At 49.9% G+C, this 23,586-nt stretch overlaps 1 protein-coding gene across 1 annotated transcript in view; it reads right to left on the reverse strand.

Annotated features, from left to right (window-relative positions):
- Window positions 1-21,509, reverse strand: part of LDLRAD3 (low density lipoprotein receptor class A domain containing 3) — a 153,869-nt gene extending 132,360 nt beyond the window's left edge. Inside the window, exons 1-2 of the mRNA XM_021684906.1 lie at window positions 21,464-21,509; window positions 21,061-21,207 (exon numbers count right to left, since the gene is read on the reverse strand). Of these exons, the coding sequence (XP_021540581.1) occupies window positions 21,061-21,207; window positions 21,464-21,509 (193 nt within the window). The remainder of the gene's footprint in view (window positions 1-21,060; window positions 21,208-21,463) is intronic.
- Between the last annotated feature and the right edge of the window lie 2,077 nt (window positions 21,510-23,586).

Below are 23,586 nucleotides of genomic sequence, written 5' to 3' on the forward strand. Positions count from 1 at the left end.
GAAAGCAGAAGAAAAGAAGGTAGTAGGCAAAATACATTTCATAAAGTCTTACAGGATTATTAGCACCAGGGCTCAAATTTTACTATGAGTCTCCTAGTGGCCAAAACAACAAAGGAAACCTGATAAAGAGTCAGAGTCAAGTGTACAGAACACCAAAACCTAACCATTTAAGAAAAAAGATAGTCTTGGGACTCTCCTCATAACCCAGACATAAGGGAATAAACCACAAAATGTCAAGACAGTCAAAAATTTGAACCCAGAGCAGACAAAATCCCAGTTGTGAAAAGGGTGGCATAACATGTGTGCGCTCAGGAAGGATGGGGGGGAATGCATCGTTTGTATTCCACATTCATCTCCTCAACAGTGTGGTGGGGTAAGGGGACGAAGCAGCTTCGGCAGTCAGACTGCTTCCACTCCAGTTCCAGCTCGGGCCCATCTAGCAACACGATCTCCAGCAAGTTACATAATTTGGGTGCCTCAGTTTCCCCAACTGTAACATGAAGGTGGTGATCATAGTAGCCAACTCATAAAGCGACTGTGGGCAATAAATGAAAGTCATTTAGAGCACTTCTTAGCTCCACCGCATAAATGTAAGCTATTACCATCACCCCTGCTCCCCCCACACTCCACGGTAACTCATGATGTTCGGCACTGTTCTTGGCAGGCGTGGACACAGCCCTGCACCAGGTGGGGCGGGGAGGGGGTGGGTCTCGGCCTCATGGAGCTCTCACAAACAGAGACACAAAATCAGACAGTGCCAAGTGTTCCATGGAGATGTAAGAAGATGTGATAGTGGGTGCATACTTGCTTTGGATAATCAGGAAGGGAATTTCAAAGGCAGAAGCAGTTCCAGTGAGATCTAAATGACATGAAGCAGTCAGCCATGCAGGGATGAGAGGGGAGAGCAGCCTGGGCAGAGAGCCCATCACAAAAACACACCGACGACCATGACCAGCATTGCGACCCTCGAATAGGAAGGACAGACACCAGGTGGGGCTAGAGCTGAGTGCCCAAGGGGGCGAGGAGGGGAAAGCAGAAACCAGTCTGGGAGGGCTTCCCCAGCCCAGCGAAGAAGTGAAAGCGATGGGGGAAACATTACAGGGGAGTGACTTTATTTACTTTTCTAAAAAGATCACTCAGCTGCCCTTTGGAGTACGTTGAGGCAAATGAAGCAGGAAGCCATTCCAGGAGGTGGCAAGAGTGCCTGGAGCTGTGTGGGAGTGCGGAAGATGGACAGCAGTGAAGGGACTCAGAAGCTTCTAGACCACTGGGGCTGGAGCAGTCCTTGGGCGGGGGGGCGCTGTCCCTTACAGGGTAGGATGTTCTGCGACATCCCTGGCTTCCACCACTAGAGGCCAGCAGTGTCCCCAGTTGTGACAACCAACAATGTCTCCAGCCAGACATTGCCAAATAACCCGGGGGAGCCAAAACCACCCTGCTTGAGAACCACTGCTTTAGAGGTAGAGCTGACCCGGCTTGCAAACAGATGAGATCAGAGAGGGGGCGGTTAGCAAGAAGGAGACCTCAAGGATGATTCCTACGTGTTCGTCCATAACAAGGTAAGATCATCTCAAACCAGTGCTTGCCTTGTCTGCCACTGGGCCCACTGTTGATTTTCACAGTCACACAGTCATTCATTCAAACAGCCCACTGAGTCAACCATACCCAATGCCAGGGAGGCCAAAGGACTTAAGGAGCTTACAGTCTAAGGAGGACACAGACATATAAGCGAGTCAAGTCGGTACAGGACACATGCATTAGAAGAACCCATGAGACGGAGGAAAGCACAAAGGAGAACATGGCCCTTTACTCCTGGGGGAGGCAGGGGAGGCACCATGGAGGCTGAAGGCTGTGCTGGAGGACAGAGTCCTAGAGGGAAACAGCGTGTGCAAAGGCGGGGGTGGGGGAATGAGCCTGGGTGGCTGGGGACATGTGCGGGGGGTGGGGGGGAGCTGCAGCCGGGGAGACAGGTAGAGCCAGCCCCAAGGCCTCTGTGAGTCACACACACTCCAGAGTCCCCCTTGACTCCATGGGGGACCCAGGAGCCACTGGAAGGCTGCTGTTATTCATATTCCTCACAGCAAGGATTAAAAAAACCCTCCAAAGCAGGTATCTAGTGAGTGCTCACAGTATACCAACCCCAGTGCAGGGCACTCACTCTACATAGATAAGGCGCCTCATCCCCTCCTCCACAGGAGAAAGTGGCAGCCCAGGGAAGTTCAACGACTCAGTCAAGACTTCTCGGCTGACAAGGGGCAGGGCAGGTTCCCAGGCTGGCTGGCTCCAGAGTCCTCTACCTCCTGTTTTAAGCAAGGGAATAGCAACATGATCTGATACGTGGTTCAGGAAGATCATTCAGGAAATATATATTTGGGCCTCACTAGTTTATGGAAGCGGAGGAGGTCTCCAAGGTGAGGGGAGAAGGAAATATTGGATGGGAAGGAAGGAATTTATTCCTGGTGAATGATGATGCAGGAAACAGCCCGAGAAGGGCTCCCCACCAGGGAGAGGGGCAGCTCAGAGACACTGGATGGAACCCCAGCAAGCAAACGATGGAAGTGAAGGATGTGGCCCATGGTGTCTGACATGGCTGGGGGGCCAGGTAAGGTCAGATCTCAGCGCTGGATCTGACAATCAGGGGTTTCCTGTCATCTTCTCCTGAGCAAATTCATTACTGTAGCGCATGCGAAAGCCAGATGGCAGAGGGCCAAGTCACAAAGTAGGCACAGAGCAGGGTCCTGAAGGACTCTGGTCTGAGGGAGAGTTTGGGGCCAAAACAAGGAGGTGAGCTCCCAAACCCAAGGACAGGTCAGACTCTCCTGGGGAAACAGGACGCACGCAGAGTGGCCTAGCCCCAGTCCAGGCCTGTCGTCTTTGCCAGGATGGCCTGAATCCACAGACGACTCTGACAACCACAGAGGCTTAGGAGCCACCGAGTGGGTATGTCTCTCATAGTGCAGTTCCAGACACACCTTCAGCTCCAGGGTCCCATCCTCAAGCTGGTGATTGGGATTCCCCAGGAAGGTCCTGGGAAACCGCTTACTGAGGCCTCTGGATCATTCTGATGCAGCCTGGAAACCATGGCCTCTAGACCCTCTCTGCTCCCAGTGTAGACCACCCGCATTTGACAACCCTTGGTGGTGGGGGGAGGTTGTTAGAAATTCAGACAATCAGCCTTCCACCACGCTCACTCCATCAGAATCTGCAGTTGACAAAGACCCCCATGCCTTTTTGATATATAGATATCGTTTGAGAAGTTCTAGACTCGAATGGAAGGAGGGTCCTGGGGGGAGAGGGGAGAGGTACCCAGGCACCCTCCTGCCAGACCTAGTTAGTGCAGACTGCCCTGAGATCTGCCTGCGGCTGATTTTTACAAAGACAGCAAAGAATCGCTGAAAAGAACCTCCATCCAGGTTCTGATGCTTCAGGCCCCTGCCTCACCCTCCGGGCAGAGGAGCAATCAGGCATAACTGCAGACACTTCACATGCAATCCTTTCCTGCATGGGAATGGGATAAGCAGGGCATTCAATATGCCCTCCTGTTACCAGGAAGGCCGGAACCTGCATCGAAAGCCTGGAAACCTCTCGGCACACATCCGCCATGGCACACACTTACCTGCAGGGGGCAGCAGAGCAGACAGGTCAATCTGCTCACTCAAGCCTGACAGTCGGCTGTCCTAATGTGACTCCACCACCCAAACCCTCAGCCAATGACTTAACTTCTCCAAGCCTCAATTCCTCACCTGTAAAATGGGGATACTGGTAGGACTGACCCCCTGGGGCGGTTGTGAGGACTGAATGAGATCAGCCACGCAGAGACTGGGTATGGTGCCTGGTCCACAGTTCCGAGTTTTATAGTCTGACCCCAGAGCCCCTACAGTAACATGCTCACTTAGGTTCACCACCATTCTGCATAAGCCTCAACAAACCTAAACCCATTCGTTCAGGTGCCTGAAAACCATTCTGCATTTTCACAAAGGGAAGGACATTCGATTTTAAATCACAGGCAGCTGTAGTTGTAACGGGGCTGGAGAAGGTCAAAAGTCACTTGACAGATGAGAAAACTAAGGCCCAGAAAAGCCAGAGTGCATCCCCACGGCAACAGTTCTCTGCCCCAAAGCATGCTAACCCCAGGAAGACCGGGGGCTCGAGTCCTTGACAGGGCTCTGGCTTCTCCTCTGAGCGCAGGCACCGGGGCTGTGGGCTGAAGGTGCTGTGAGCCACCCCCCACCCAGGGGTTGGGCCAAGCACAGTGAGTGTCCCTGTAAGCCCGGAATTAAATGGAGAAGCCACTGAGGCTGCCGGGTGCCCTGTGTTCCTGAGCACGAAAGCCCCTCATTAGCCCCTGCCTCTCATCTTTAAATCCGAGCAAAATATCAGGATACCATGACTGAGCCGATAATAATAGGTGTCTACGCAAAGGCTTAGAGAGAGAGAGAGAGAGAGAGAAAGACAAGGCTCTCCCAGAGGTCACACCCCTTGAGACCCAAAGGAAAAGGAGAGAGCCTGGAGGAATATTTACCCTCAGAAGAATGATTAATTAACAAGGAGGAATTAGGATGGAGGAAGCTGAAAAGGAGGACAGGAGGTTAGGCTGTTAAAGCAAATCAGGCAGGTGACCCCTTTAGAAGTCCTGAGGGAGAAGTTGTGTGTGTGTGTGCGCGCACACGCGCGCGCATGTGTGTGTGTCTGTGTATATTATAGGTGGAAGGAATCCTATTCCTGCTTAGCAATCCCATCTGGCTCCCCAGTAAAAGAAAACCAGCTCTGAGAGAGCAGTAGTACAAGAGGGATACAAGAAGGAAAGCACAGATTTGCTCCAATAAGTTCTTGTCAACAGTCATTGTTCTTTCATTGGTTCATCCAACACATGGGGACTGAGCATCTTCCATGTGCCGGCAGTGGACACTGTTTGGTGTGGGGATAACAGCGAACAAGATGTATGCAGGGCCTTTCCTGGTTGTCCTGAAGCTTCTAATATTACCTAGAAGATGGTACCTACCACTCTTGACTGCACCTGCTGGTTTAAAAGTCAAAGGCAGAGAAGGGTTATGGGAGCAGGAACAAGGCAGGGTATGTACCTAGAATAAAGAGGAAGGTCAGGAAGGCTTCTGGGCAGGGATTTGGTTATAGAATGAGAGGTTCTGTCTATCTATCCATCCATCCATCCATCCAGCAATTCATCCACTGATCCATCCATCAACCATCTATCCATCAGTCTATCCATCAATCCATCCAACTATCCATCTATCCATCCATCCACCCATCCATCCATCCATCCAGTTACCCACCCATTCATCCATCCATCCATCCATCCTTCCTTCCTTCCATCCATCCATCCATACATCCATCCAGTTACCCACCCATTCATCCATTTAGCCATCCATCCATCCATCCATCCATCCATCCATCCACCATCCATCCTTCCATCCATCCATCCATCCATCCATCCTTCCATCCATCCATCCATCTTCACCCTTCATAAGCAGCAGCCTCTGTTAATTTTTTTTTTTTACAGTTCTGTACTCCCATCAGCAGGGAAGTCAAAGAACTGGGTGATGTCAATCCTATAAAATAACCATAGCTCTGGGAAGATGCCAGAGAAGTAGGTTTCTATGTAGAAGGAAAGGAGAGCTCAATAAAGTAAAATCACACACCCTACGTTCCATGCAGAGTCAAGAACAAAAAAAGAGCCTGCACCCCCTGCTCTGCTCAGCTGTGGCATACCAGCCTACCCTAAAATTCACTCAGAGAGGCACTGTTTTGTTTCCTCCATTATTTGTTTTGTTTTGATTGTACTCATGTCCTCTGCAGTCACGCACAGGGTAAATATGATACCACTCCCATGTAATTTTCCCAAAGGCCAGCCTCACATAGAAGACTTTAAGGAGGACTGCTGATCAGTGGAAGCAAAAGCCTGGCAGAATTAGCAAATTAAGTGATGAAACAAATCTGCCTTTGTCCTCCCACTGTCTGGAATGAAAAATAAAGTATTTCTGAAATGCAGAACACGGGGGGAAACTGGCTCGGGAACGAGAACGCTAAGGAGGAACACAGGGGAAGTGTGTTTCACATACGTATTGTATTCACAGTCGTTCACACTTGCCAAGATGTGGTTTGTATCAGAGCATGGTTGTACAATCCATGGTTCGTGTTTCTTCTAAAATACACCCTGCAGTACAAAGGGAAGAGTGGGACGTGAGGGATGCTCTAGGAACCATGTCCGTGGCCTTATCTGTGAGGATGGCTGGCTGCTAGTATTAGGGAGACTGCTTTAAAAAGGGACCCCACAACTTCTTGGATGAGCTCATACAACGTTTCCAGGCAGCCCCTGTCATAACACGAAGGGGCCTGGCTCCTAACGGTTCATGGCTCATTGGCAGGGTCAACGGCACTGAAGGGACGTTGCCCAGAATGGCACTGCCCAGAAACTGTCTGCAACCAAGAACAGGTCTCTCCTGGGGTAAGAAAGAGGATCCCAAGCAGACATTCACCAGTCACTTCTGATTATTAGAGCAATTAGGTCCCTGACACCCACCATTCACTGTATGAAAGTACCCTCTGCTTATATCCTCATATTCATCACCCAGTCACACAACCAGCAATTAATGAAGTTAGAACTTGAAATCGCCCAAAGCCTAAGCGGGTCTAAAAACAGGGAACTCGTTAGTAACTAAGGCACCCCAATGCTATCATTAAAGAGTCCCAAAAAGCAGATGTGGGCTCATCGTGCAAAACAAATTTCCGAGGACTCTCATCTACGGTAGTTTTAAGTAAGCTCTGTCCTGGAAAAGGACAATCACGATGCTGTCTTCGGAACTGCAGGTGCCGAGAAGGGAGCCAAGGGGGAACGGGGGCTTGTTAGGGAACCGGTCCAGTGGGATTCAACTCATTTTGTCTGTTTACCGCAGAACCCTCATGGAAAAAAAAATCTTATGCAAACCCACCAGGTATTAAAAGAGAAAACTGTAGCTGTTTTGCTCTCACAGAGATGAGCCCAAGTCAAGTCCAAAGCCCCCTTTGCACTGCTGTCCTCCTTCCTCCCACTGCGGCACTAACCCTTAGCACTCCAAGAAGCAAAGTCCCAAACACTGACAGGCATCTCACCCCTCGCTGTAGAGATGAAGTCAGGCCCCAAACCAGACAGCTGGATCCTTGCAAACTCCTACTGGCCTTTATAGCAGATAGTCTAGACCCTTCGCACATTAGTTCCTATAATCTAAGCAGCCTGACTCTTTGCATTTCTTTTTCAATCATCCTACAGCTACCTGATGCATGGACACGAAGATGATGGTGTGATTATTAATAACAGTAACTAATTCTTCTCAAGTTAAGTGTTAAGCATTGTCTAAACACACAGATGTCAAATCTGTGAGGTATTTGATTATTCCCTGTTTTATACATGAGGAAACTGAGGCACAGAGCGATTAAATAACCTGCCCAGGATGCAGAGGAACCAGGACAAACCCAGGCAGGCTCGTGCCCCCCGAAGCACTCCACACACTGCCTCCCATGCAAAAATAATAAGATGTTAGAAAAGAAGAGTAGTCCATTACCCCACCTCCCCAAGACACCCACTGTTAATGGTGATTTAATCTTGTTGGCGTTCCTTGTTGAGATTTACAAAGGCTGGGCGCCTCTTGCTGAGAATCTCATTTCTGGCTGAGATGAAGGCATTGCCTTTCGTGGGCAGTGCGGGGATGGTACCTGAGATCCGTCTGCTCTCCTCAGGAGACAGCACGCAGGAAAGCACCTTAAAGCAAACAATCACTAACCCTTCGCACACGGCCATCACATTGCGTGGCGCTCTGGGGTCAGAAGGTTTTGCTCTGGAGGCCAACACACTAGCTGGGATGCTTCTCACCTGCCTGGGCTTCTTAGAAGGGATGCTTGGCTGGGTATCCTTCCTTCCCTGATATCTTAAGAGGCTGACAAGACAAGCTTTGTCCTAACTTCCTCCTTCATCGAGATTCATACCCCAGGGCAGTGAGCACAAGACTCCCGTGGGCTGCTGGTGAAGATGCAGATTCCTGGGCCTCCCACCTGGAGATTCTGTTTGGAGTCACCCCCAAATCTACGTGAACATATGAGTCAGGTGACCCACCAAGCCCACTTTAGGAAATGCTGGTTGGGGACTGTCCCTAGAGCCCAAGAGCCCCGGGGGGTGACAGCCAAGAGCTTCATTCAGTTGCTGTTCACGAGAAAACTCAAGGAAACTTAGTTGTTTAGGTTTGGGTTTTTTTTATTTTTTGGTTTTGTCAAATTTAGGTGGAGCAGCTTCCCCCCGAGCCATCGAGAGAACACTATGACACTCTTACTCATTCAGGAAAGGTATTAGTCATGTCATTGTGGTAAGTCTGGTGACTGTCAGACAACAGCGGGCCAGCATTTACGACTGTGTGACCATGCCTTTCGCACAGGACAATTTCGAGCACAGGACAATGACAAGAACTGCATTTGTTCAATGTTTACCGTGTGACAGGTATTGTTCTAAGAGCTTTCCGGAGAGCCATTTAATCTGCATAACCCAATGAAACGCCACTATTCCTATCCCATTTCACAGACGTGGCATAGGAAGCACAGAGAGGTGCAGCAACTTGCCCAGGGCTGCACAGCTGGGAGGCGGTAGAGCAGGACTTGGGCCAAAGCCAGACCTCCCATGAGCTGCTCTTAGACACTGACCGGGCAAGACAGGTGTGCTAAGACAGGCCCATCCCTGAGGGACCCAGGACTCCTCCAACTAGGATACCCCATGGGCCTGGCAGAACCACTCGTGGACCCACACAGCAGTCTGAGGTTCTTCCTCCCCTCCCCTTCCTCCTCCTTCCTTCTCTCCTTGTTCAGGTGCTAAACCATCATGGCTCTCCCTGTCTTCTCCTGCTCCCGCCCCCAGGAAATCTCCAGGGTGCCTAATCCCATCCTGGGGTCTGTGTCTCAGCAGACCTACGTAATACAGCCTGAGTCATAACTGCTACTCCACAGCCTGTCCCCAAGGTCAGGGTGGCCAGACAGGCTCTTCCCCAAGTTACCATTAGAACCATATTCCAGCATGCTGTGAAAAAGCTAACTGAGAAGTGGAGAAGAGGGAGGGGGGCAGGGGCTCACCTCCATTTCCATCTCAGGAGAAGCTCAGAGGAGGTCCTGAGTGGTGGCAGCATGGGGAAGGGAGTGGGCACTCAAGGGTGTTCGGCCTTGAGTCAAAGCACCAGGCACGGTCACTGCTGTACTCCAGAAACACACCCCAACTGTGGGCAGCAGGTGACACAGTCTCCCTTCCCCTTCCCAGCATCAGACTGGCCAGTATCCTCCATCTCAGGGAGCTGGAAACAGCCTTGGGTTTGGCTTTTAATGTGAGACAGCAAGTGGCCAAGGCCCGCACGTTCTGCATCAGGACCATCTGCTCCCTGTCACGCGACAGAGCCTCCCTCGGTTTCCCACCGGCTGCCCCGCCTGCTGCCCGGGCTCTGGAAGCATGGTGAGTATCTGGGAGAGCGTCAAGGGGCAGGCTGTGCCAGGAGCTCAACAGAAAATGGCCCAGTGACAGGCAGCAAGCACAGTGATGGTGATGGGCTCGAGCAAGCTCCTGCCACGGCTTCCCACTCATTGGCCAAAATGTTCAAAATGGCCAAGAGAGAAAAATACATCACGTTGGGTGACCACCCCAAATCACTGTGTAAGCGGGCCACCCTCTCTGAGCATTTTCTCTTAGCACAGGAGGCTGGTAAACATCACCAGCTTATTGCCAGATCCCAAAAGAACTCGAGAAGCCAACAACACTTCCACCCAACAAGAGTCGACAGGAGCCAAGATGGTTTTGGGTCTCTGCGTATTTAAATCCTATTGAGAATCGGAGACACCGATTATCTACTTGCCTCCACACCCTCATCCCCACCCCCCCCAAATGAAGGGCATTGATGATAGAAATAAGCAACTCTGGTACATGCAAGCCACTCGTTTCCGAAGGACTCAGAGAAGATATTCTAATTTGGAATGAACCCAATGCTTTTCCAGGCAGTAGAACATGAAATACCCACATAGAACTGATCTCAGTCCCTTCCCTTCATCCACCGATGCTAGAAAACCTGTTACCCCTAAGTCATTCCCTACATTTTATGGGACTCCTTTTGCAGGAACCGGGGCAAAGGACATGATATTAACAATGTGAAAAGCCCAAAGTTCCTGAAATGCTTTTTTAAGAGGAGTATACAGTTAGCTTTTGACCTCAAATCCACCCACCCACCCCCCACCCCCCACATCTTCTCCCACTTTAAACCATCAAAGACTATTCAAGTGTTACAAGCAAACGAATCTCTCTGGTCACGTGTCTGCATTACATGAATGCACCACATCCTCTTCTTTTAATTATTACTTTCTCATCTGTCTCTGAATTTTTTTTTTTTAAGATTTTATTTATTTATTTGAGAGAGAGAATGAGAGACAGAGAGCATGAGAGGGAAGAGGATTAGAGGGAGAAGCAGACCCACCGCTGAGCAGGGAGCCGGATGCGGGACTTGATCCCAGGACCCCAGGATCATGACCTGAGCCGAAGGCAGTCGCTTAACCAACTGAGCCACCCAGGCGCCCTGTCTCTGAATTTTCTAAAAAGCCATTAGGCAATTGCAAACTAGCTGTGTCGCAATAAAAGCACAAGTCTGCATTAAAAAAATAAAATAAAAATAAAAAGACTGCACGGTCACAGCCTAACTTGGATCAGCAAAATTTGTCTCGACGTGCCAGGAAAAAAAAAAAAAAAAATTTTTTTTTTGACATCCTGTGATTTTGCAGCCATTTAAATTTTATTAGCCATTATGGAGCCTGTTACCACTGACAACATGGTGCGGCTACAGCCAAGTCCTAGCACCAAGAGCGTGTCTGAACGACAGGGGCCCAGGCGACCTGGCCACACTCATTCTAGCGTGAGGGAAGAACTCGAACACCCCCAGCTCCGAGCCACTTCCTTAAGATTCTCCCCCTTGCAGGCAGGGAAAAGACAGCACGCAGTGCCGATAACAACAGAGTTCTCTGCACAAGGTAGGGAGGGCTGGCAAGATGGAGTGAGGCTGATATTTGTGCAGGAGCTGATTTAAAAGATGACTTCATGACGACTCCATGCCACCAACTTCTCAACTGGTGACAGTATGGGCATGGGGATCGGCAGTTCCTGAGAAAGTGGTGGCAACTCCCCAACAGCAACTGGCGTCACTGGGGAGGGACAGCGGAAACCAGAAGGGATCTGACAGGGTTTCTGGTAGATGCCACGTGGGTCTCTCTGTCAGCACCAGATAGGACTGGAATGACCCCAGCAGGGAGGTGGGAGGGGAGCCATGACTAACGAGACAAAAGTTTGTAAGAGCTGGGGGTATTGGTGACTTCAGAAATGAAAGAGCAGCTCTCCTCCAGGAAAAGACCAAATTGGACAAATTCCTCTCCGTTTTTCTCTAGGTTCTAGAGTACCTTACACCTCAACCTCTCCCCCAACCAGAGTCTGGGGTCTCCTGTCCCAGTTCCAAGGGAGGGGGCATCAGGACCCTGGTAGAAAGTCTGATCCTTCTCACCCTCTGGGGGGTCGATGGGGGCTCAAGAGCACTGTAGTTGGCATAGGGGATCCCCCATCCTGGGCTGCCCCACAGCACACCCCTCAAAACAAACATCATGGGGTCCCTGGGTTCCGTCTTCTGAAAACAGTTCAGGGAAGGGCAGATGTTCATTTTGACAAATGTGCTGCTGACCTCAACATTCACAGTACTTCTGAAGTAGAACCGTCCACCTTCCTCAGCTTAGACAACCTGCCGGAAAGCAGAATCTACAGAGCACCTTCCAGGCCATGTTTGATGACTGCAGGAGTCCCAGAGAAGCCTGGATCAAAAATTCTCTGGCCACCCTGGAGACTCTCCCTTTCAGGGAATCACGTACAGCGGGGGAAGGCATAAGATGGCAGAGCGGGTCTTATTAATTGCCTGCTATGCACCAGACGTCAGCTCCTGCACGTCGGATTTTCCCACATCCCTTTTCAGACCTGTTCCCGTTTCACAGATGAAGAAACTGAGGCTCCACAAAAGGAAGTGACTAGCCAGGGGCGGAGCTGGGATCTAAACCAGAAATGTGACTCCACACAGCCAGTAAGAGTACAGCTAGAATTTACTGAGGGCTTACTATGTCCCAGCAGCTACTTAGAAGGTTTTTAAGGTTTTTAAGCTCATTTAATCCACATAGAAATTCCACGGGATTTAAGGAAATGGAGACTGAGTACCTCACCCAGGTCCCAAAGCTCACCTGTGACAGAGCCAGGATCCAAGCCAGGCAGCATGATTCCAGAACCAGACCCCTGCCCCCGACTCTGCACCTGCATCCTGTCCTCAAGCACCCTAAGGAAAACGTACACATGGTGCATCTGTTGGTTTGGAAATGTCACAACTTTGGGCTGAGACATCGCATGCTAACAATCAGAGAAAATTCTATTTCACTGAACCCAATACACCATGGATTGCAAGGCATGCCGCTGTTTTACATACAACCAAGAAAGAAAAAACTTGGCCAATTAAAACGAGGACACCGTGTTTTCCTATCCCATCCATTATAAGAGGCGTCTCCACTCCAGAGATGGGAAAACATGAAAAGATGCCTGTCTCAGAACTAAAGAACTACTAGAGGCCTTCACATGAACAAGATGGTGAGACGCGTGACAGATGGAGCTTCTCTGAGCACAGAAAAGTATCCTAACGTGAAATCTGATCTTTCTAGAATACCTGATAATCCGGACTTTTAGGTGCAAGTTCCCAATTTAGAAACACTGGAAGCTCATCTCTGTTTTTAGTGTCCTTGGCCAGGACACAGGAGACCTGACTACAGCCCCGCCTGGCTGGGAGCCCTCCCCGCTTCCTCCAGGTGGGCTGGAAGGCCGAGAGCTCCCAGCAAGGTACAGTAAGAGCCCCTCCCAGCCCCGAGGAGCTTCAAGGCAAAGAACTCCCACAGGCTGCCTACACACCCACTAGCAGTTCTGAGTACTCTTTCATCATGGAAAGGGCCCATAGAGCCTTCGGAGAGAGCACGGCACCTTGACTTTGGACGTCGAGCGACCCATGAGGTGAGAGAATGCCTCTCTGTTGTTGGAGGCCATCCAGTGTGTGCTATTTTGTTATCGCAGGCCTAGCAAACGGATATACTCGGAGAGTTTCAGAGCACTCTGTATTTCCCTCCGGGGTGTAAAAAATTGCCAGCATCTTCAAACAGCTACAGGGCCCTTTTAGAAAAGTGAGCAGCAGGTCAAATTCGTGTTAGGTCAAGTAGAGCTCGACAAGCCAGAAAGTCTGTGTGTAGCTGTTGGGTGGCCACCTGGGAATTCAGGCTGTGATCCCAACACCTGGACTGAAAGCCTCTCCTCACGTGGGTGCAGGGCACAGGGGGCATGCCTGGGGGAGTGGGCAGGAAGAGGACCAGGAAGGCTGTCTCTTGTACAAGTTCTAGGCCGAAAACCTTGCAGGCCGCTGCAGGGCACGGTGCGGGTTTCAGGCCAGTGTAGCGAAGGCGGGGACTGAAGAAGGCTGTTCGAGCAATGAAGCAAAATGCCATCATCAAAATCCACTTAGGTGCTTAATTGTGCAGGGCTGCCGCAGAGCTGGGAGCAAGCTGATGCGGCCACTCTACGGGCGGGGGCCAATGGCAGGTCCATTAACCAGAGGTCCCCAACCGCATGCAGGACAGCTCCCTCTAAACTTCCCTCCCTGCAGCCCCGAGAGCCTGCCAGGCTCATCTCGGACCCTCAAATATTTGTTCCTTTCCCTTCTGCACCAGCTGCGGTGTGTGGCTGGCTCCCTGGAGCTCTCAGCTAAAGAGAATTTCAGAAGAGCTCACGACTGTGTGTTCAAGACTCTCTAAAGGGAAAAGAAGATATTGACCCAGTAAAAGAAGGTCCTGACCTGGCTTAGGTTCTCCAGGGTAGAGCAGGAAGAAGGGGCGTGGAGGAGAACGGAACGCGAGGTTCTGGAAGAGGTGGGCCAGGGGCGGGCTGGACCAGTAATGTCCAGCATTGCACGGGCCAGGAATGTCACAACAGCCTTGGATTTCAGCAAGAATGTCATAGTGCTTATTGAGGGAATAATGTCGGTTGGCATTTACTGAATGCTTAACCCGTGCCAGGCACCAGCTCCGAGCCTCACATACATTAGCTCGTTAACGACAACAGTGCCCTGTGGTCAGCAGGGCTGATCTTTCACCCTGGCTGTACCAGCAAACAGTGCCTATTGTTCAAGGTCAGACCCTTTCTTACTGGCTTATGGCCTGGACACAGCACTATTGTTTTCAACATCACCCCTGGCGTAGGGACCATCACTATCCCCCTTTTACAGATGAGGAAATAGGTACAGTCAGGAAGATGGTGCCCAGGGCCTCAGAGGTCATAAGTGGAGGCCGGCCCAAGGCCCCTGTTCCCAACTACAGGATTTATGGTCTCACATTCGAGATGAAACCCGTTCAGTGAAGTGGGGGGCACGCCCGGAATTACCTAAGATGTTTTAAAACAAGTATGTGAACAAACAAAAAGACGGAGTTCGAAAAGAGGTGTCGTAAACACACACAGGTCATGGATTCCTCCCACACAGGGAATGCCACGAAGGACAGCGAGCTTTCGTTCTCGAGTGTTTAATGGACGGACCGTTAAACCGCAACGATATTCTCTAGACTCTTCTAAGTTCCAGTTTTGTTTTGTGAAGCCCGACGTCTTCAGAAGGCTTTTGAAATTCAGCCCTTAACAACGGCTAGCCAGATCCCAGATCTGGAGGAAAAGGGACATCTCACACGGCTCCCGGGCCCGGGGAGGCCCGGTGGCACGGCCAGAGGCGGGTAATAAAGGGCCCGCTGCAGCCCAGATGGTTTTAACTGCCCCCGGGAAGTGAGTGTATCAGATTCCCGGGGCTGCCACCACAAAGTACCGTACTCTGAGCAGCTTTAAGGAACAGAAATTTCTTCTCTCACATTTCTGGAAAGAAGACTGCAATCGAGGTATCAGCAGGGCCTCCCTCCCTCCGAGACTCTGGGTAGACGTTTTCCTGCCTCTCTTCAGCTTCTGGTGGCAGCCGTCAGAGCCTGACGTTCCTTGGCTCGCAGCTGCATCACCCCGATCCTCTGCCTCTGCCGTCAGCTTGCCCTCTTCCCTCAGATCTTCACACTGTCTTCTTGTAAGGACACCAATCACGCTGGATTAAGGGCCCACCCTACTCCAGGATGACCTCATCTTAACTAATTCATCCTCAAGGATCCCAATTCCAAATAAGGCCCCAATCTGAGGTGCTGGAGCTTAGGAGTTCAACGTATCTTTCGGGGGGACAGAATCCATCCTATAACAGTACGCTTCTTACTTTCAAATTATTAAAGAAAAGAGCAGAAGCAGGGATGCCTGTGAATGTCACCTGTTACATCAGCACGTAACAACTTTTTAAAAGATTTTATTTATTCATTTGAGAAAGGGTGCAGCAGCATGAGCAGGAGGGGTGGGGATGGGGCGGAGGGAGAGGGACCAGCAGACTCCCCACTGAGCAGGGAGCCCGACACTGACGGGGCGGGGGGGTGAGGGGGCGGCGGGAGGGGCCCTGGGCTGGATCCCAGGATCCTGAGATCACAGCCCAAGCCTAAGTCAGATGCTCAACCGACTGAGCCACCCAGGCACCCCACCACGTAACAATCTTTTAAGAACAAAAGGGAGATGGGTAGATGCCCGGATTGGTTCACTAGAGCTGTGGTAACAAAGTGCCCCAACTTGGTGGCCTCCACAACGGAAATGTATTGTCTCACAGCCCCAAAGTCCAGAAGTCCAAAATCAAAGTGTCAGCAGGTGGTTGGTCCCTTCTGAGGGCTGTGAGCAACCACTCTCCTTGGCGTTAAATGGCCATCTTCTCTCTGTCTTCACGGAGTCTTTCCTCTTCTGTATCTCTGCATCCAAATCTCCCCTTTCTATAACGATACAAATTTCCACTTCCCGGTTTCTAGGGAATTCTGCATGTGAGCCAAGTACTGGTTCCTTGGTGGAACAGCTGAATTACTGCTGACATTTGATACAGATAATAACTCAAACTCCAGTTTCGTCCCCTCATCTCTGCCTGCCCAGTAGCAGGCTTACAAGAAAAACATTACATGTGGCGCCACCTAGAGGCAGAAGATGAGAAAGACGATAAAAAGGAAAGAAAGAGTTTCTGTCCCCCCCACCCTATTTTCCTCCCCCTTTATATTTCTTGGGTGTCCCTTATTCCAAACTTGTCCTCCGAAGCCTCTCATGGATTTCTGCCATCACACCAGAGCAATGAAAAGTCGTGCTCAAGAAATGGCTGTAAACAAAGCAAGTAAAATTCAAGTTCCATTTTTGTACTTTTCTGTCTCTGGACTTGGCAATCCATTAAAATCTTATCATTTGACAAGATCCTTGAACTCATCCCCATCTCCTCTCCACCCCCACCTACACGTGCACTCATGCATGCGCGTGCACACACACTCAGCCTGAGACGTGAAAGTCCGTACATGCTTGATCGAAGACATTGATCAATTTCCTTTTTCAAAGAAGAGCACTTCGTGACACAGAACTCAAACCTCCAAGACCTCTCCCCCATGTGGTCAGGACACAGAGAGATGGCAGCTAAAATCTGACACCAAGCTGGAAGGAGATCTTAAGGCTCGTGACTCCAGGTCACACGTAAGTTCCAGAAATTTGGACTGCTGCTTTATTATTACAGTGTGTAGCAGTAATTACACTACAGTCTCTTCTTGCAAAGACTCACAGCACTAATGGCCATTTCAGAAATCATCTGCAGAGAAGTACATCATCGACGTTTCTTGGTTTTTTCCAAAAGCAGGTTAGTAGTGATAACATACAGAGGAATCCGATTTGGCACGATAACAGAGACCCAGGTAGAGAAAGCCTGTGGTCTCTGGTGCAGGAAGCTGATGGGCACTTATTCTCTGGGACAACAGGCCAGTTCTAGTAATCTCTCTGTGGCTCAGGTCCCTCATCTGGAAATAACAACAGTCCTTTCTTCATAAGGCTTGTGACAATCAAATGAGTTAATATAGCGCAAAGTGCCTGGGACAGGGCAACCCAGAGGAAACTCTCAAAGTATCTCTGCTTTCGTGTGTCTTCCACGTTTTTCTAAAACATCTCTATTCCTTTTACTACCAAAAAAAAAAGTTATTTGAATAAAATGATCATTGAGGGCATTTTATCAACCAAAAGCAGAAATTCACTCAAACTTTCCCAAAATGAGCCTCTTCTCTCAAAACTCTAAGGCAGAGGTTCGCCAGATTCACAAGGTGGAAAATTTAATGACTCAACCCGGGTGGAAATTTTATTCTTAGTCCATTAATAGATATTTCACAAAGTCAGGAACATGACTAGTAAACAGGCTATGGGAAAACACTCAATTTCTTTAGATAATTAAAAAAAAAATGAAAATATATAACTTTTCTACTAAATTGGCCAGAAAAAATATTTTTTAGAGATATTACCCAATGCTGCCAAGACTAAAATAAAACCAGAATTCTGACACATTGCCAGCGAAGGAGCACACGCTGATACAAACCTTTAGCAAAACAAGCGGGCACTGGTTTCAAGAACCAAAAAAGGCTCCTGTCCTTTGACCCAGTAATTTCACTTCTGAGAACCTACCCTAAGAAAATCTCTCAAAACAGGAGGAAAGTCATGTCCACCCTCATGTTCACAACATTGAACACTATTTCTAACAGTGGAAAGCTGGAAACAACCTAAATGCCAAATCATGAGTCAATAAACTATATGATACCGTGTGAATGGACGGTTTTTGTAACCATTAAAACGGATAGAGAAATATGAAAAAATACATTAAAATGTTAAAAGGTCAAAATGTTACCGGGAAAAAAGATCAAAATATAACACTGCATATCCACAGTGATTTCAGCTGGGAAAAGCCCTGAATAAAAACTTCCAAGATGCTAACAGTGGTTCTGTTAGAGGTCAGACTTTAGGTGCGATGTTGTTTTTCTCCTCCCTGTTCCCCCAACTTTTACAGTTTGTGGTTTTTATTATGTTTATGATAAAAGAAAAGCTTCTTCCTGTCTTACGAAAATCCTTCTCACCGCCTCATATCCCACCACGACAGAGCTCTCCAGGCTCTTCCCTCACCCTTTGGAAAGGGCAAGAATTCTCCTTTTTTAAGTGCACTAGCTTCAAAATGCCAAAGTTATTTCACGGGATACTTGAGGCAACCACCTCTCCGTGGCGAGGAAATCAGCCACCTTCACTCTCCTCCCCATAAGTACCACACTGTTCCAAAGAATCGAAGAAAGGACAAAGAGGTGGCATTTGAATTCCACAGCAGCTGCTCTCAAAGGGCCCTTGGAAAGATGGTGCAGTTGGGACCCTGAAGACCTCAGCGGGGCCCAGCCTGGCTCGGGCTGAAGCCACCGTGTATACTGCCCTCCAGGTGTGGATAAGTTCCTTCAGTGACCCCAAACATTTAAACAGCCACCACAGGGCAATGGGTAGGTACACCACACCAACGTGATGGGACAGGAGGCAACCTCACAAAACAACAATCGTGAAGGCTAAATATGGTCATCTGGCAAAGGGCCTCTAATGTGAAGTAGAAAAAAGCGGGTAACTCCATCACACATCGCCATGACAACACCTGTATAAAACAGTATGTATGGACTGACCCATGACTGCTAATGTCTACACACTGCTTACAATACCCAGGCGCTGTGCTATGTGCTCAACGTGCATTTAACCTTCACAACAATGCTTACCAGAAGCCCTGTTCGTCTCACTTTGGATAGGAAGACACTGAGGCACCAGGAGGCTAAGGCATTCTCATTCAATCCTCCCCAGGGCGAAGGTCTAGAACATCCTGGTAACTTCCCTAAGATCATGTAGCCTGTGATCTGGGCAGAGGGGTGGGAGGGAACACGGGGATATGGACAGTCTATCTCCAGTGTTCACACCCTCAACCCCTGGACTGGGAAGAAATATGTAAGAAATTCAAAACGCAAGTAGAATTTGTTTTAGAAAAGGACCTCTTTTCCTTCCCTCTCTTACCTAAACCTTTTAATGTTCTGTTGTTACGATTTAAAGACAAAAAGAAAAAAAGAAAGGCAACAGAGGAGAGGTTCTTTAATGCGTGTGTTTGTGTGCACGGTTTTTAAAATTATGTTTTGATTGAAACACTAAATAAATGCCAGTCAAGTCTTTATTATGCCTGGGGGTTAAGGGTAGGAAATTAGGAGGAAAAAAAAAAGACCGAGAACAGCCAAGACAAGCCTGTTCCAAATCAAACCCAACAGCGCCAGGCTGCTGCCTGCCCCATCTTTTTTTTTTAATATTCTCTTTCCATCACCTTTTCCAGTTTATGCATGAATTCTGAAATCATGGAACTGGACTGACACAAAACACAAAATGTCACAGAGTATCCTAACATCACAAAGCTGCTATTGACAGAGCTGGGAATAAAACTTAAGTCTCAGGTCCAAACCCCGTACGCTTTCATAAACTGACCCTGTCCTGAATACTCCCAGCTCGGCTAAAGAAAATCAGCATTTACTAGAGTTCACAGACACACTGTATTCCAAAAATGCTCATTGCACATCTTCGTGGAGTGTTTAATAATGCTCAAAACTAGACAAACTACAGAGTTCACGCACACAATCTCATGTGTAACTCAAAATTACAAACATTACGTTTCTAGCAATTTTGAAGACCTGGACACAGAGAAAGCTGAAACAGACATTAATACTTTTTTAAAATTCTGCAAAAATAAAAATGCATTATGTATACTGGTCTGTTTGGAAAAAAGTCACAGGCAATAAACAAAATGAATATCCCCCCCACACACAAAAATATTCCTAATCCACCCCCTCCCAAACCTTCTCTGAAGAGTGAGGGGCAGGCAAGCAGGGATACCGGACCCCATGACAGACGAAGGGCCAGTCTCTGAGTAGGCAGCCTGCCCAAGGGAGCGCATCATGAGGATGGGCAGGCTGGCTCCAGAGGTGGGCTCCAACCCAGTTTTCCTTCCTGTGTGTCAATAGACTGGGCCTCAAATCCCAGTAACAGCTACATGAAAGTTCAAATTATCATCTCCTCAGCCATTTCCTCAGCTGGCTTCCAGAAAGAGAGCAGATTCGGAGCCAGAACACACAGTTCTCCTGTCAGTGAGGCCCTGTGGCCTGGTGCCTAAAGCCCACGGACAAGCCAAACAAGAACCAGTGTCCAGCTGTGTGGTCCCAAGGCAGTGACCCACAAGGGAACCCTGGGCCCAGCACTCTTCAGGTGTCACTCCCGCCTGCCAGAGTGCCGGGGCCAAGCTCACTCCGCAGCGCCCAACTTTGGAGAAGAGAACTACACTCTACAGGGCAGGGAGCGGGATCATCCAACACCCCAGACGCCCTCACTCCCATCCGGTGCCTCCTTTCTTGTAGATCACCACAGACTCAAATCTCATGCATATTTCGAGGGCACAGAATAGAAAAGAGGCTGAAGAAGGAGGTGAGTGGGGAGGATAAGAACGAACCCCCAGCTCCTGGTGGTGCCCATTTGAAGGGGATGCCCAGGCCATATTAGCAGAGCAAAGGGTAGGTGGCAGCAAATTACTATCTACTCGCTACCAGCTCCGTGTGGGCTACTTGGCATGACGCTACGCCTTATTTAATCAGAAAGAACATTTCACAGTGTACAAGACGTGAAAGATGGTTACCAGTCCGGGCCTTGGGGTCAGGCAGCCCTGAGTTCAAATCCAGATCTGTTCCTTGCTAGTTGGGAGATGCTGAAGCTACATCACCCCTGGGAGTCTCAGAGTCCTCATACGTAAAGCAAAAGCAAAAAAGACAGCGCCCCAGGGTGGGGGTTAGTAGAGCCTGGTGAAGGGGTCCTCTGTTGTCCCTGGCAGAGCTATGGGGTGGAGAGGGCTAGGCTGATGGCCAGAGCCCCAAACCCACCAGCCTGCGGCATGCAGAGTGCGCAGGGTCTGAGCCAGATCAGGCCCTCGTCCTCGTCCCCGCGGCCCCAGGACTTTCCCCACCCCCACCCCGGCAAAGGGCCTGGCCACTCACGGCACTCCTTCTCATCACTCTTGTCGAAGCAGTCGGGCAGCCCGTCACACTGCCAGGCGCCGGGGATGCACCGCCCATTGCCACACATGAAGTTGCCCGGAATGTTGCACTCGTTGGTGAAGTTGTTCCCAGGGAGCAGCTGGCTCTCTGCAGGAGAGAGGGGACGGGGAGGTCAGACGGGCAGAGGTGGCAAGGAGCCACGCCCCCACCACTGAACAGGCTCTTGTTCGACGTGGGTCACGTACGTCAGACTTCCGGTGGGCGCCCTGACTTCCCTGGGCCTCAGTTTCCTCATCTGCACAATGGACTGACAATCCACCCCACCCCAGGCACTCTAAGAGAACTAAATGGAAAAATATGGGGAATGCCTGTAGCAGGTGCTCGGCACACGGCAGGTGCTCACTGACTTTCTTCTTTCTCTTTCGAAAAACTCGGTAAAACCCAAACATTCTTCCAGGCCATCAGCAGTGGCTAAAAACGAAGGTTCCAAGTCAGGAGTGAGCACTGGGCTCCAACTGCCTCCAACAGCAGGAACTTCGGGCTCCTTCCAGGCCTTGGACTCCGGGACCCTACAACCACTGAATATTTGAACCTGGGCCAGTCAGCAGGAACACTGGAAGACCATTTTCCTTCAGCCCACCAATCCACCAGAGGTCACATGGGGAGGAAAGGCCAAACTGAAGCTTGAACTCAGGCCTTCTAACCCCCCACGGGGGACTCCGAGGTCACTGGACTATTTGCCAAGAGTTCCTGGAGGTTTAGAACCAAGCCCCAAGATTTAGATCCCACTCCACTGAGCACAGTCACCAACTGCCAAGGCCCTGACACGAAAGGGCCAAGTCTTAGGCTGGAAAGCAAACAGGGAAGGCCAAGGTCATGGGGGCAGTGGTGCTGAATTCATCCACCAATGGACCCCAGGGCAGATTTTCAAGGGATCCAGGATCTGACGGATCTCATCGGTCTGAGCCAGTGTGGTCAATGGCCGGGAGATAAGGAGCCATCTGGAAGTAAAGTTGTCTTAGGGGAAAAGGAGAGAAAAAGACCAGGACCTCCACGGGTCCCTCCTGAATCTTCAATAAGCATTTACTGAACGTTCATGACCAGGTACCTGTGCAGGTCCTAACCACTTCGAGTTGAACGCTGGGGCTCCCCCCTTCAGGCCGGGAAGGCATGAGGGTATGCTAGTGATCTTACTGCCAGGTGCAGAGAAAGAGGGATGCCCAGATCTGCCTGGGACCAAAAGAGCAGAGCAGGGCCCACAATCGTCTTTCACAAGCTTTACCAAAGAGAAGCATCTCATGCCAGATCCCTGACATGACCTCTGTTTCATGCCACTAGCCTTTGCGTAGCTTATTTTTTTTTTATTATCTTATGTTAATCACCATACCTCATTAGTTTTTGATGTAGTGTTCCATGATTCATTGTTTGCATATAACACCCAGCGCTCCATGCAGAACGTCCCCTCTTTAATACCCATCACCAGGCTAACCCATCCTCCCACCCCCCTCCCCTCTAGAACCCTCAACTTGTTTTTCAGACTCCATAGTCTCTCATGCATAGCTTCTTATTTTTACCTGTGAGTCTCCAAATAAAACCCTATGTACCCTTTCGCATACAACATCTGTTACTCTATGAACTATTCCCCGACTTCTCCAAGCAGAAATGAGCCCTTACTCTGCTGTGTAGCTTTCATACTACCGAGGCCATGCTAAAAATATTTTATAATGGAACAAGTAGGTAACAACAAATTGGAAAGGACACAGTCACAGGCGAGCAGAACCACGTCAGCCACGGATATTCCTCATAGACCACCCACCCCACTGCACTGAATTAATATCCACGTGCATGTCTCTCTACTGAAAATAAGCTTCCTTAGTTCACTGAAGAATTCTAGAACAGAAGCTGTGAGGAGGGGCCTCACCCTGCCCCAACTACCCACACCAGAACCCTGAACATCTCCCTGACCCCTCCTCGCTCCGCCACACGGAGGGCCAACCCACCCCACCCCCACCAAGCCCCGCATGCCGGTCACAGTGCTACAGGCTCGCCTCCAGCCCAAGTGACCTCCAACCCCTACCAGCATGACGCCACAGTCTCCCAGCTTGGCCTCCCCGCCCCCCCTCCCACGTCCTCCTCTGTGGCCAGCAGGACCTTTCTAAAGAGCAAATCGATCATGACACTTCCTCACTTTGAAAACCCATTGAACCCCCCCCCCCCATGTTCTTAAGATAAAGTATAAAACCAGGGCGTTAAGGAAAGGTTCCAGGAAAGAGGTGGCATTTACAGTGGCGGTTGACAGATGGGAGAGATGAAACACAGGGCCCTTCAGGCCCAAAGAAAAGAGCGCAGGGAGGCTCAGCCCAGGGCACTGAAGGGGACGGAATAAAAACCGCACAGCTCTGATTGTTAGGGACTGCAAACAGATCGTGCCCGTTTCCCTACCCCAGCGCCGGGGCAGACGTGACGCGTCACGGCACTCTGTCCCCTGAGCCCACACTCAGCATTGGACTCCCTCTCAAGACCGGA

Source organism: Neomonachus schauinslandi, chromosome 11 (assembly GCF_002201575.2).
Source record: "Neomonachus schauinslandi chromosome 11, ASM220157v2, whole genome shotgun sequence".
NCBI lineage: Eukaryota > Metazoa > Chordata > Mammalia > Carnivora > Phocidae > Neomonachus > Neomonachus schauinslandi.